General features: G+C 49.5%; 2 protein-coding genes across 5 annotated transcripts; one reads left to right on the forward strand and one right to left on the reverse strand.

Annotated features, from left to right (window-relative positions):
- Positions 1 to 105: 105 nt before the first annotated feature.
- METTL1 (methyltransferase 1, tRNA methylguanosine) lies at positions 106 to 4,432 on the reverse strand. Of its 3 annotated transcripts, none has more exons than XM_070370506.1 (6): positions 4,181 to 4,432; positions 3,042 to 3,205; positions 1,936 to 2,096; positions 1,730 to 1,843; positions 1,470 to 1,571; positions 106 to 1,301 (listed from the first exon to the last, which is right to left on the reverse strand). In XM_070370506.1, the coding sequence occupies exons 1-6, from the start codon at positions 4,291 to 4,293 to the stop codon at positions 1,146 to 1,148; spliced, it is 810 nt and encodes a 269-aa protein (XP_070226607.1). In that variant the 5' UTR covers positions 4,294 to 4,432; the 3' UTR covers positions 106 to 1,145. The 3 variants fall into 3 exon arrangements, with proteins under 3 accessions (XP_070226607.1, XP_005901724.1, XP_070226608.1); XM_005901662.2 differs by having other exon boundaries at positions 1,936 to 2,120; XM_070370507.1 differs by lacking the exon at positions 1,470 to 1,571 and having other exon boundaries at positions 1,936 to 2,120.
- Positions 4,433 to 4,457: 25 nt separating this feature from the next.
- On the forward strand, positions 4,458 to 12,398 carry EEF1AKMT3 (EEF1A lysine methyltransferase 3). Of its 2 annotated transcripts, none has more exons than XM_070370508.1 (3): positions 4,458 to 4,584; positions 5,200 to 5,311; positions 10,520 to 12,398. In XM_070370508.1, the coding sequence occupies exons 1-3, from the start codon at positions 4,459 to 4,461 to the stop codon at positions 10,909 to 10,911; spliced, it is 630 nt and encodes a 209-aa protein (XP_070226609.1). In that variant the 5' UTR covers position 4,458; the 3' UTR covers positions 10,912 to 12,398. The 2 variants fall into 2 exon arrangements, with proteins under 2 accessions (XP_070226609.1, XP_005901723.1); XM_005901661.3 differs by lacking the exon at positions 4,458 to 4,584 and adding an exon at positions 4,594 to 5,081 and having other exon boundaries at positions 10,520 to 12,397.
- The last annotated feature ends 157 nt before the right edge of the window (positions 12,399 to 12,555 follow it).

Here is a 12,555-nt window from a genome sequence, read left to right on the forward strand (position 1 = left end):
GCACTGCCACATGGCTCCCCCTGCCCCTATCCCTGCGACGGCCGCCGCCCCCTTCCCCGCCCCGCTCCCAACTGGACAGAGGACAGGTGGGATCATGGGTTAAAATGGTTTCAGGAGCCTTCATTTTTATTCCTTGAGGAGACGGGGTTGGTCTTTTGGGTCAACAAGCCCTGTCCTACCAGCCATAGGAATATGAGACTTGAGGAGCAGAAATGAAGAAACTTATTGCAAACTAGAAAAGTTGAGAGATTTTTCTGGGCTCGTGGACAGAACAAGGGCTCTCAGGTACAGAAAAGGTGCAGCCCAATGAGGCAAGAATCTGAGAGCTCCAGCTGTGCCTCTTCTGCCTCTTACTCTTTGAGGAGCTAGAGTTCTGACTCTCCAGCTGACGCAGTCTCCTGTGTGTGTGTGTGGGGGGGGGGGGGCGGTTCTAGTCAGCAGCCCCTTTCCACTTTTAGCCTCAGAATCCTCCCCAGTTCAGCTCTTTGCTCCTTACTCCCGCCCCCCTCCCTCCCCAAGCAGGTTCAGCGCTAGTCAGTCAGCTCTGAAATTAAAGCAAAGGTCAACAGGAGAAGGCAGGGGGTCTCCACCACCACACCCAGGATCTCCAAAGACAGCAAGAACAAAGGGAACACGAATTCCCCAGGTCAAGTCTTAGGCAGGGAGAGGATGGGAGTGATACACACTCTAGCCTTTCCTCAAAAACATAGCATGTTATGTGCACACACATACATGTTACCCTCAGAACCATAAAGCAAACATGAGCAGGCAGGTGATCTGAGTCTAGCAGGCAGTGTAGATGGACAGTGGAGAACTGCATTCCTCACTCCAGCTGAGAAGGAGAGCTCCTAGGAGAAGGGAGTGCTAAGGAAGAGCAAGTCTCCACTTCTTTCCAAGGATCCCTTCTGGTCCAAGGTCTTTTGACCTTCCCAGTCAGCTGCTTTGGGTTTCTGCTGCCACTGGAAGGGCAAGAAGGTAAGAGGCGTCTGGGGCAGTCCTGAACTCCAGGGTCCTGCCCTGGGCAGCTCTTCAACTTGAGAGACTGCTGCCTGCTCTCTCTGTAGCGGGCTCGGCTGGGAAGGTCCAAGGGCCTGATCTCCTTTCCAGTCCCCCAAATATGGGGTTCCACTAAGGCAAAGGCAAAGTCAGTGACCAGGAGGGGTAGGAGTGGGAGTCACTGCCGGGAGGGCGGGATCCTGTATTCTTCGGAAGATGGCTGGGAAGTTCTTTCCTCCATTGCGTAGAACTTTCTTTCCCTCCTCGGTTGAGGTGCCCAGATGTCCCACAATGGGGTCTTCACTCTGGGAGAAGGAAGGGTCCAGTAAGTCCTCGCCCATCTTTCAGATTGCCCTGGTCCCTAGACATTCATCCCATCCTCTGGGCATTAAGCTGGATTCAAAGAAGACAGAACCACTCTGGCAAGGATCTTTCCGTAACTCTCCACAGTTTCTCTTAGGCTCCCTACTTACCAGCTCCTCCAGAGGCACACGCTCAAACAAGGGGTGCCCTTCAAAGTGGGTGCACATCCACTCATGCAGCTCCAGCACGTCAGTTATGGTGTACACCAGCCCCTGCACAGGCAAAGTCACTCTGGAGGGGGCGCTGCGAGCGGTCGAGCAGCAGGGTGATGGGGATGGTGGTGAGCCCCCAACAAACCCCCACTGAATTCTCGGTTGGAAGGCCCCTTATTAGACCCCTCACCCCGTCCTCCCTCCTGCTCTCGACTCACCCCAACTCTCAGCACGTAGGCATATTCTGCCAGCAGTGTGGGACTGATGATTCGCCACTTGTGCTTTGTCCGCTTGAAATGTGGGTCAGGGAAGAGGAAGAACATCTTTGTCAGCTGTGAGACAGATGAGCACCAACAGGATGGTGAGAGCCTGGCCTCCACACCCCACCTGCTTACCAGCCTAACCCCCTGGGGCCCGGCCCCACCTGGCCCTTGTGGAAGAAGTTAGGAAGGTGCTTCATGGCATTGCTGCGGAGACAGGCGATGTTCTGGAAACCACCTCCAGGAGCGGCTCGCAGGGCCCGGATCCGGTCTTGTACATAGTCTGAGACTTTCACCCGGATCTCCAGACCCAGAATCAGCGTGTCTGGGAACAGCGGTGACAGTTCCACTGGACACAGAAATAAAATCAACCTCATCCTTACAGGATGTACAGCGGGGTCAACATGGGAAAGGAAGCCTCAATCAGCAATTACCCAAATCAGGAACGGAAAGTGTGGCCAGAGAGCTACCTCTATGGATAGCTCTGTGCTGAAAAGGCTGAGGGACACCCCAAAATTGTCACCAGAACCGGAAGTGGGAAGGCCTGGCAATACACATGTCTTCGCACATGCTTTAAAGTCTTCACAGTGTTTCCACACATTGTCTCACTTAATTCTCATGACATTATGTGGTAAACTGCAAAGATGATAAAACTGAGTGTGGGAAATGGCTGAAGCCACAGAGCTAAGAAGAGGCAGAACTGGAACTTGGAACCGTGGTTTCCCGCCACCAAGTACTATGCTCTTCCTCTCTCTCATGCTGCTATTTCCATGGAAGAGCTCGACATAGAGAAGGAGGTCTAGCATGCATGGCTGGGACAACACAGACGATATAAGAGAAATCTGAAAATAGTATCTTGGAGAAGGAATGAGTTCTGGTGAGGAAGGGGGAAGGGAGAGAGGGGTGGAATCCCCGAGAAAGACAGTTCAGGATCATTGGCCACAGCGACTAATCTCTGACGCTTGTGCTGACCAGCTCACTGACCCGGCACCTGGCAGGTGAAACGGCTCATGTAGGGACCAGAGCCAGAAGCGGGGCCAGACCAAGACAACTCAAGTTCTAAGAGGCTTTGAGGCAGCCCCCTCCCTTCTCCTGGGCGAAGGCCACAGACCCAGAGTAGAGGGAAGGTGGAGGTTCTTCACAACGATGTCACAGCAAGCAGTGTCTGGTCCGAAGGGGAAAGGCCAACTATGGCCCCCAGCAAACCTGCTGAGGTGGCAGAACCTAGGCACTGCCTCTCCTTGCCCCAGAGAGAGGGCCAGAGTGTTACCTAACAGGCCGCCATAGCCACAGCCTATGTCTGCAAACTCCACTTGAGCCTGAGCTCTCTTTTCTTTCTTATCCTTTGGGTCATCATGGCTCTGATTTTGAGGCAGTGGAGCGAAGAACTCTGGGTATAGCTCAGACCAGTCCATGTCCTCTGGTTTCACAGGGCTATCGGAGAGAAGACGAGAGAAATGTGGTTACGCCACTGTGGATGTGGTACTATGTGTGTGGGTGGATGGGTGAGGGTGGGAGATGCATGAGAGGAGGGTTTCTCAAAAATTCTGTAAGAGTGGGCCCTTTGGCCTCTGGGGAGCACAATGGAAACCACCCTTAACCCCCAGTATGAATCATCGGCCTATCATGGGGCCCATGACTGTGATCCGCCTGTCTCCCTTTCCAGGGTTGATGTGACTGTGCATCTCTCCTTTCTGGGGTTCAAGTTCCCCTTGTCCCAGAGACTGGCTGCCTAAGGCACTGGGACTTGTCTTTGCTGAAGTTCTCTGCGGGAAGAGGATGGAGTAAGGTGTGGGTGGGGTTGTGTGGAAGTTCCTCTTTTTTTAAAAAAAACTGATTTTATTGGAGTATACTTGATTTACAATGTTGTGTTAGTTTATGCTATAGAGCAAAGTGACTCAGTTACACATATACATATAACCACTCTTTTTAAGAATCTTTTCCCATATAGGTCATTACAGACGATTGAGTAGAGTTCCCTGTGCTATCAGGAGGTCCTTATTAGTTATCTACTTTAGTAGTGTGTACATGTGGATCCCAGGCTCCCAATTTATCCTTTCCTCCAAGTTTGCCTTTTGTTAAATTTCACAGATGAAACTGAAAGATGGAAACTACATTCTTCCTCCATCACTGTAGTCTCAGGAACAATTTCTTTATCTTCCCAGCCTAGCAATCCTACCCAGACGTTGGCCAGAACACCACGCCCCCTGCAACCCGCAAACTCCGCCCTCTGCCGAACCTTACCCACCCAGACCCCCGCGCCACCACACACAAAACTGATGTCACCCAGCGATCCTCCCAAGCGTACCCTAAACCCTCCCAACCATTCCAACACGATCGCTTTTCCGGGCTAATCCGAGAAGTCTGCCCTCCTCTCGTTTCCCTGCTCGCCCTGCCTCTCTCACTCACTAGCGCAGCGTATGATCCGCCATGGGGTTGGAGTGAGCCCGCTGCCGATAGTAGCGCTTCTGAGGCTGTGGGGCCTCGGTTCCTGCTGCGTCCCCAGTCTCGGTTCCCGCCATGATGTCCAGAGCGAGTTTCTCTACGGAACCCACGTGGAGATCTAGGCTCTGGACGCACGAGAATGACGCAGTCAGGCACGTATGCTCAGAGGCCTCCCCTTAAAGCCCCAGGAGTGAATTCGGCTGGGCTGGGCAGGGAGGACCGCAGCGGGGCCCCGCTGGAGGATGCCTCCGCGCCGCTGGTCTTTAACTGGGCTGGCAAGGCCAGACTCGCACCCAGCCTCTATCGTTAGCCTTCTTCTGTTTGGTCTGGGTTACTATCCCTGTTGCAGGCCCCTGTGCACCCCGCAGGTGAGAGGGGTCCAGGGACCCCGCTTTCCTAAGTTGAATTAATCCTCGTTCCTCTCCCGTCCTCTCCTTCCGAACAGTGCATTGCGTCTGACCCCCTGTAGCCCTGTGCAAATCCCGTCGGGTGTGCGCTGGGGACCGGAGCCAGGGAGGTAGCTCCTCATCCCACCTCCAGGAAGTCAGACTGGAGGAAGGAGGGCAAACTTGAGGAGGCGGGGCTCGGTGCCACGGGGCAGCCGTGGGGCTCGCTGTCCCCCATCCCCCACCCCGCTTCAGATCAGGGATCCGAGCGCTGGCTGGCGTCAGGGCACTCTCTCGGCCAGATGGCAGATTCCCGCCCAGATCCTGAGTCAGAGCCCGATTCGGTGTTCCCACGTGAGGTCGGGCTCTTCGCCGACTGCTATTCGGAGAAGAGCAGGTTCTGCTTCTGTGGGCACGTGCTGAATATCACGGAGAACTTCGGGTCCCGCCTCGGGGTGGCAGCGCGCGTGTGGGATGCGGTGAGGAGTGGGCGGCCCTGGGCTAGGGTCCGCGGGGAGGTCAGACCCCGGACTCCCGCTCTCCCATAATGGAGCCATCCCCGCTGCAATCTTATATTTTCTGTTTTTTCTCCTATAGGCTCTAAGCCTGTGCAACTATTTCGAGAGTCAAAATGTGGATTTCCGAGGCAAGAAAGTGATCGAACTGGGCGCGGGGACTGGTATCGTGGGAATCTTGGCAGCGCTGCAGGGTGCGTGAGCTTTGCGGTGGAAGCGGGTGAGGGGAATGGGGATGTAGAGAACTTGTCACTTCCTGGATTCTTGAAAGAGGGAGGGGAGTGCTTTGGGACCAACACAGTGTTTTCTTTATAACAAACAATTTTTTTTTTTTGCCCCTGCCTGGTCCTGTGTGCCAGACAGTGCTGATTCGCTGTTCTGGCACCCATGGTGATTGACTGGGGGGTGGGGGTGGGCAGAAAATAAAATTTGGGCAGGCCTTAGTAGGAGTTTTTCCTACCTTTTTGCGATTTCCTGGACAATGCTGTCAGAAAAAATCTTTGCTTTGGATATGGTCTTCTGTTAAAATGTCTATATGGAATTACTCTCTAGAGGGAGCAATCTGCAGGTATTAAACCTCATGAGTGCTTTATAACTTCACTGTGAATATATTTTTGATTCTTTAGGTTTTGATTGCTTGGGAGGAACAAGCTTATGAGTTTTTGAGGGTTAGGCTGTGTTTCGTGGGAAGTGGTGTAGGAATTAGGCACTGCCGACTTGGGAAATAAAAAGGTAAAAATTCTGCTTTATTTTTGTGAAGAATCAAAAACTACAAAGGAAAAAGTTCCTTGGTTTATAATCTGATGGGCAGGCAAAACCTCACACTGAAAACATTCCTTTAAAAATACTTATGATGACATCTCCCTAGGAATGCAAATTAACATGTCCTCGTTCATAGGGACATAACACAAAACACATTCAGAAAAGTCTTCCCAGTAGCAGGCTTTCACTCTTTTATTCTATTCATTCTATTCTATTCTATTCATTCAACCAACATGTATTTGGAGTCCTATATGTGCCAAGAATCGTGCTAAGTATTGGGATACAGCAATGAGTAAGACAGATTTCCTCTCCCCAAGGAGTTTATGGTCTAGTGTTGAAGATGGGGGAAGATGTTACAGGATGTTATGGAGAGCTATGTGCAGAGCCAGTGGACATGCTCTGGCCATGTCTCCCTTGACTCTCTGGGAATCCAGCAAGAAGATGGTCTATCAGATGAGGAGTATGAACATAGCAGGCTCAGAAAGAACCGAAGGAATGTCACCAGCAGCTTTCCATGAAGGATGAGTGGATAAGTGGGCAGCTATGCTAAAATGGCAGAAAAGATGTATAATATCAAGGGAAACACCTTTCACTTGCTTCCAGACTGACTTCTTCTTTTGTCTTCTGTTCTGCTGCCGACTCAGAAATCTGGGTGTCATTCTCATCCATTGCCCTCTCCCCTCACATCCTGGCAGTCAGCAATTCCTGTGAGTCACATGTCCTTAATACGTCCCCAGTTGTCTGTCCTCTTCCCCTCAACTCTAGTTCAGGCCACTGCCAACTTTCCCGTGGATTTTCACGAGTGTCTTTGAGCTTCCCTAGGGAGAAGTTTGGCATGCCCAAAGTAGATCTTGTGATCTTCTGCCACCAAACCTGTTTCTCCCTCAGGCTTCCCCATCATAGTGAATCACACTGCCATCCAACCAGTGGGGAATCTAGACCCACCTCTGACATGTCCCTTTTTCTCATCCCCATCTCCATTATCCAAGTCTGGCTGATTGAACTCCTAAAAATCTCTTGAAGCTCCTGTTTTTCCATTTGCACTGATGGCTCCCCAGTCCTTGGCACCATCACTCTCTTGGATGGCTACAGTTAATCAAACTGGTCTTCCTGCTTCTACTCCTTGCCCCCACCTAGACCTCTGCTCGCTGCACCCAGCTGGCAGAGTGATCTTCTCAGCACACCTTCCCCATCTTTCAGTGGCTTCTTGCTGCTTTCAGGATGGAACCAGTCCCTTTGGCATGGCCTCCCTGTGTAGCTTCTTTCTGTGCCTCTCCCTCTTGGACTCCTTGTGCTACCTAGTGCTCTCCTGCCAGTTTCTCAAGCTAACTCGGTGTCCCCTTCCTTGGAGCCTTCACATAGGCTGTACTTATACTCTATGTGTATACCGCTCATGCCACTTGGTTAATGCAAATGCCTTCTTCAGTGCTCAGCTCAAACATCACTTCCAAGGGAAGGCCTCCAGGGCACTCCCACCCCCAAGCTATCTTAGCTACTTCTAGTATTATAGACACAATTGTGCTGAGTGGTTTCATTTTAAATTTGTTGTCATTATCCTCAGATGTGTCCTTAAATGACGTCCCGCTAGCCTCTTACCTCTCCCTCATCCAATTATTCTTCTGCTCTCCCAAACATCTTATTCCTTACCATTTCACCCTTCATACCTCCAAATGTCTCTCTCCCCAGCCTATGACTTTGTTCCCCAGCTCTTCTGATTGCTTCTTTTTTTCTTATAGAAAATGTCCACAAGTTCCTCTCACAGCATCTACTCACCCAGCTGTGTCTGTCTGCGCTGCCTTCTCTCCTGGTACTGTGGTAGACGTGCTGTGCTCCTAGTTAAGGTCAAGCCCCTCATGCCTCATGAGACCCCAAACCTTCTCTCTATTTAAAGACATTGTCCAAGCAGATACCCTGCTCCCCTGCCTCTCCTGCATTATCTGTTTTCCCTTCTCTCTGGATCATTCCATATGTGTGTTTGTGTGTATTATGCATATAAATATGCTATAATTTCTCCTATCTCAGATCCTACACATCCCTCCAGTTACCATTCCATTTCTCTGCTCAGCTTTGTGATGAAACTCAGAAGAGTTAATACTCACTGTCGTTCCTCTCTTCCTATTGTTTCTTCAATTCCGTTCCAGAACACACCCTCACAACCCCCCCCCCACCCCCAACTTGCCTTCTCCATTCCCGTTGCTCCCATCAAGATTGTGAGCTTCACTTTTGACTGCATGTTGTTAAGTACAACACTCAGCAGACTTCCCTGAGGGTCCAGTGGCTAAGACTCCGAGCTCCCAATGCTGGGGGCCTCGGTTCCATCCTTGATCAAGGAACTGGATCCCACATGCTGAAACTAAGAGTCCGCATGTCGCAACTAAAGAACCTGAATGCTGCAACAAAGGTTGAAGATCCTGCAACTAAGACCTGGTGCAGCCAAATAAATAAATATTAAAGAAAAAAAAAAGTACAGCAGTCAGTATCAGCCCAACTTCCTGGACTTGGCAGTTGTCATTCCCTCCTTGAAATACTCCTTTGGATTCCAAGACACCACGCTTCTGGGTTCTACCCACCTTGCTGGCACTTTTTCCATTCTCCTTTGTTGGTTGCTGTTCCTCTTCACAACCGAAAGTCTGAGTGCAATGGGGCTCAGGAGCAGCCCTTTGACCTCTCCCCTATTCTATCTGTATTCACAGCTCTAAATACCCTTTCCATGCTGATGACTCTGACTCTCTTACTTATATCTCCAGACTTGTTTGTATAACCTACGGCCTACTTGATACCTTCCTGTGGTTGTCTGATGAACATGTCAAACTTAATGTGTCCAGAAAAGCATGATTTTCCTGTCCAGCCTGCTCCTCCTGCAGCCCTCCTCACCTAAATAAATGACAATTTGATCTTCTGGTTGTCAGGCCAAATATCTTGGAACCAGCCTCTCTCTCTGATAGTGCATATCTAATTTGTCAGAAACCCCGTTATTGACTCTACCTTCAAAATGTATTCAGGATCTGCCAACTGCTGCCCTGGTTCAAGCCATATCACTTCTCACCTGGGTAACTGTAGCCACCTCCTAACTGGTCTGTTCTGACTTTGCCCCTCCGTAGTATTTCCTCATCGCAGTAGCCAGAGTGATCACTTTAGAGCCATTCTTCAATTCTTAAAGCCATAAAGTTTATGACACTCTTCCATTACAAATTTTCCAATAGCTTCCCATCTCACTCAGACTAAAAACCAAACTTCTTGGTTGCTTTTTCAAGGCACTATCTAGAATCTGACCCTTACGATGATTTATCTCACTTATTTTTCTCCAGCTACAGGCATTCCTACTGGTCTTCAGACTTGTTAGGTGAACTCTTGCCTCAAGGTCTTATTCTTGGTCCTTACGTTTATGGCTGTTTTTTTTTTGGACGGGAGGGGTTTCTAAGCTCTGTCAGTCTTTCCTTCCTAATGTGTTTTACCTTGACCTCTTTTCTTTCTGTTAGTCCGTCATTTGGTACCTTTTAATCTGAGAGACCCATAGAGTCTGCCCCATCACTTTGTACAGGTCATTGCTCAAACATAATCTGCTCCCTAACTACCAGTTTGAAGCTTTCCCTAACTACCCCGTTTAAAGTGACATTCCCTGCCCTGTCCCTCAAGCAGTTCTTATCCTCCTTCCCTGCTTCAGCATACCATCTGATTTACAGTGTGTTTTGTTTCATTTTTGTTGTCATTGTCTTTAGCCACTAGACTGTAAATCCTAGGAGTGGAGGGATTCTTGTCTGATTGGTTCACTGCTGTATTCTCAGCACCTGGCATATAGGCACATAATGACTATTAATGGGAGAATGAATTCTGAATATTTCCTGTTTCTGTAATAATCACTATGATTATGACTAAATAGTATTTTGCATTACCTCACTTGTCTTCGCCTCTATAACAAATCTCAAGGAAAAAGCCAAGGTCTTGTCTGGCTCACCTCTGTACCCTCAGAATTTGGTAGATGCTCAATACATGTGCTTACTGCATGAAGGAAGATTTCTGAAGTCCTAATCTAATCATCGTCACCCTCTGCTTCTGCCCTTAAACCTGTTGCCCTCAGGATCAAGCCTGGATCTCCTTAGCATGTCATAATGATTTTCCTCTGTACTCTCATGTCTTAACACATTTCCCTTCCACCTTCTTTGAGGTCTAGCCTTCCTTGCATACGCCGTGCTCTCTCATCACCAGGCCTTTGTACTCTCTGTTCTCTGCTTGAGAAGCTTCACCTGACTAACTCCTCCTTGCCCTTTAAGGCTGCTTGTTGAGGTCATGTCTTCTGGGAAGCTTTCCAAATCCATGAAGGCTGGTTTGTGTCAGTAGGGGGTGGGTGCATAGCCCACCTCCAGCTTAGTCCTGCCCAGGCTTCTGCTGACATATGATTGTTGTGTGTTGGGCAGAGAGGTTGAAGATTAGCTCAGCGAGAATGTTGATGTTGTAGAATGTAGAGTAATGAGATGGCAGTGGATGAAGCTGAGGTTAGGGCAGCTAAAATCCAAAGTGTGGACTTTGGGCAGTCAAAACATTATCCTCTAGGCCTCGAGGTCTCTGGACCTTCTAGGCAGGAGCTGAAACCCCTTCGTTGGTCCCTCTGACTTGCATTTCTCCTCCTTCCTCTCTCTCAGGGGGGGATGTTACCATCACTGACCTACCCCTGGTCCTAGAACAGATCCAGGGCAACGTCCAGGCCAATGTGCCCCCTGGAGGCCGGGCCCAGGTCCGCGCCTTGTCCTGGGGGATTGACCAGCATGTCTTCCCTGGAGACTATGACCTGGTGCTGGGGGCTGATATCGTGTACCTGGAGCCCACCTTCCCACTGCTGCTGGGGACCCTCCGACATCTGTGCGGGCCCCATGGCACCATCTATCTGGCCTCCAAGATGAGAGAGGAGCACGGGACAGAGAGCTTCTTTCAGCATCTCCTGCCCCAGCATTTCCAACTGGAGCTGGCCCAGCGGGATGAGGATGAAAATGTCAACATCTATAGGGCCAGGCACAGGGGACCAAGACCTGCTTGACGTCACCCTTCTGCTCCTCTGAACCCCTCGTTCTCATGAAGGAACTGCCATATCTCCAGAGCCATAAACATAAGGACCAAAAAGATGGATCTCCCTTGCCTGTCTTTCCTCCTTCCCTCATTGTTTCTTGAGAGCCTCCTGGGAAGCTGCAGGGAGGGGCCGCTTGTTAGGGATACTAGAGCCCTTGCTGTGAGGGCTAGAGTGCAAAGGAAATTCCCAGTTCCTGTTCTCAGCAGAGGAAGATGAGAGGGCAGCCAGGATTTTAGGAGAAGGGGAGGTTAGGTGGGATGTAAACAGTGGCTGAAGAGAGATAGTCCTGATCCTGTCTGTCCAGCCACTGTCTTTTTATACAGAATGGATTATTTTTTCCAGATTCTATTAGAAATTTTTTTAAAGGAAAATAAGCATTAAAGATCTCTCCTGCATCCAGAGAACATGGGCTTTTGCTGGGGGGCACTGGGAAGCAAGAAACCTTAGAGCACCCACTTCTTGCTTCTAGAGATAGTCTAGTGGAACAGTGGCTCTAACTGGGTCTAGTCTTCCTAGCCCTGAAATTGGGGTTAGGCCGCAGAGCTGACCTTTGGACTGTAGCTCCTTCAGTCTTTTTGGAGTTGGAGTCCTGATCGCTAAGTTCCAGGTTCTCTTTGATTTTTTGGGGGGGTACCTTTCCAAGCCCTGTCAGTCCTTCCTTCCTAATGTGCTTTGCCCTCACCTCTTTTCTTCTCCCACTATGGGGCCTCTGATTGGTCCTCTCTTGACTTACTCCTTGGGTCACACATCACCTCCTATGGCCTCCTAGCCTCCATTCACTCCCATTCAAACTGTTTTGTAAACTCTTGTAATCTTCCACAATCAGATCCAATTAGCTTCTGCTGCTTCCAACAGAAGCAAGAATAAGCTCTTCTGCTTGGTACTCAGTGTATCCCATGTGATCCCAAATTACCCTTCTATTTCATTTCCTACTGGTTTCCTACATGTGTTCTAACCTCTGGCCAAATTAAAAAAGGTCTACTCTTTGTTCCCTAAACCCACACCAAAATTCTCTCACTTCTTCCTTCATTCTGATGATTCCCTGCCTATATTTCTACCTCTGAAAATCTTCATTGCTCTTAGCCTGTCTCCTGAAAAAAGCTTTATCAGAGCCTCCTGTTTGAATATGATTTTTCTCCTTTGAGACCCTTTAGCTCTTCGTCTCCTGGGGTTTTATGTACTTTGTCTTGTGTGATCATTTGCTCCCTATTTTCTCACCATCAGATCACCTTAGAGGGTAGGGCTATATGGTTCCAGGCACACATCAAATATTTCTGCTTGTTCAACAAATAATTTACCTGGTTTGTTGGAAGGACACCCGTCCTCCTCCCTAGGTGACCTTGGTCAAACTTCTGAACCCACTCTCCTACCTCACAAGTTTGTCAGTGAGCCATAAATAGATACAGAAATAAGCATTGGAAATAAACATAAAGTCTTACCACGTGTCTTGTGTTGTTATTTTGTGACAACTCGGTTTCATGTTTTCCATTATTTTACCTCTGGGGAATAACTCTCTTGTGAAATGTTGTCTCAGGAAACCAAGTAGGGGAGGCGAATGCGCCCCCTAGACAGCAGGTGGCGCTGTCCCCGCTCGGCGCGTTCTGGTGCAGAGTT

This window comes from Bos mutus, chromosome 5 (genome assembly GCF_027580195.1).
Source record: "Bos mutus isolate GX-2022 chromosome 5, NWIPB_WYAK_1.1, whole genome shotgun sequence".
NCBI classification, from domain to species: Eukaryota; Metazoa; Chordata; class Mammalia; order Artiodactyla; family Bovidae; genus Bos; species Bos mutus.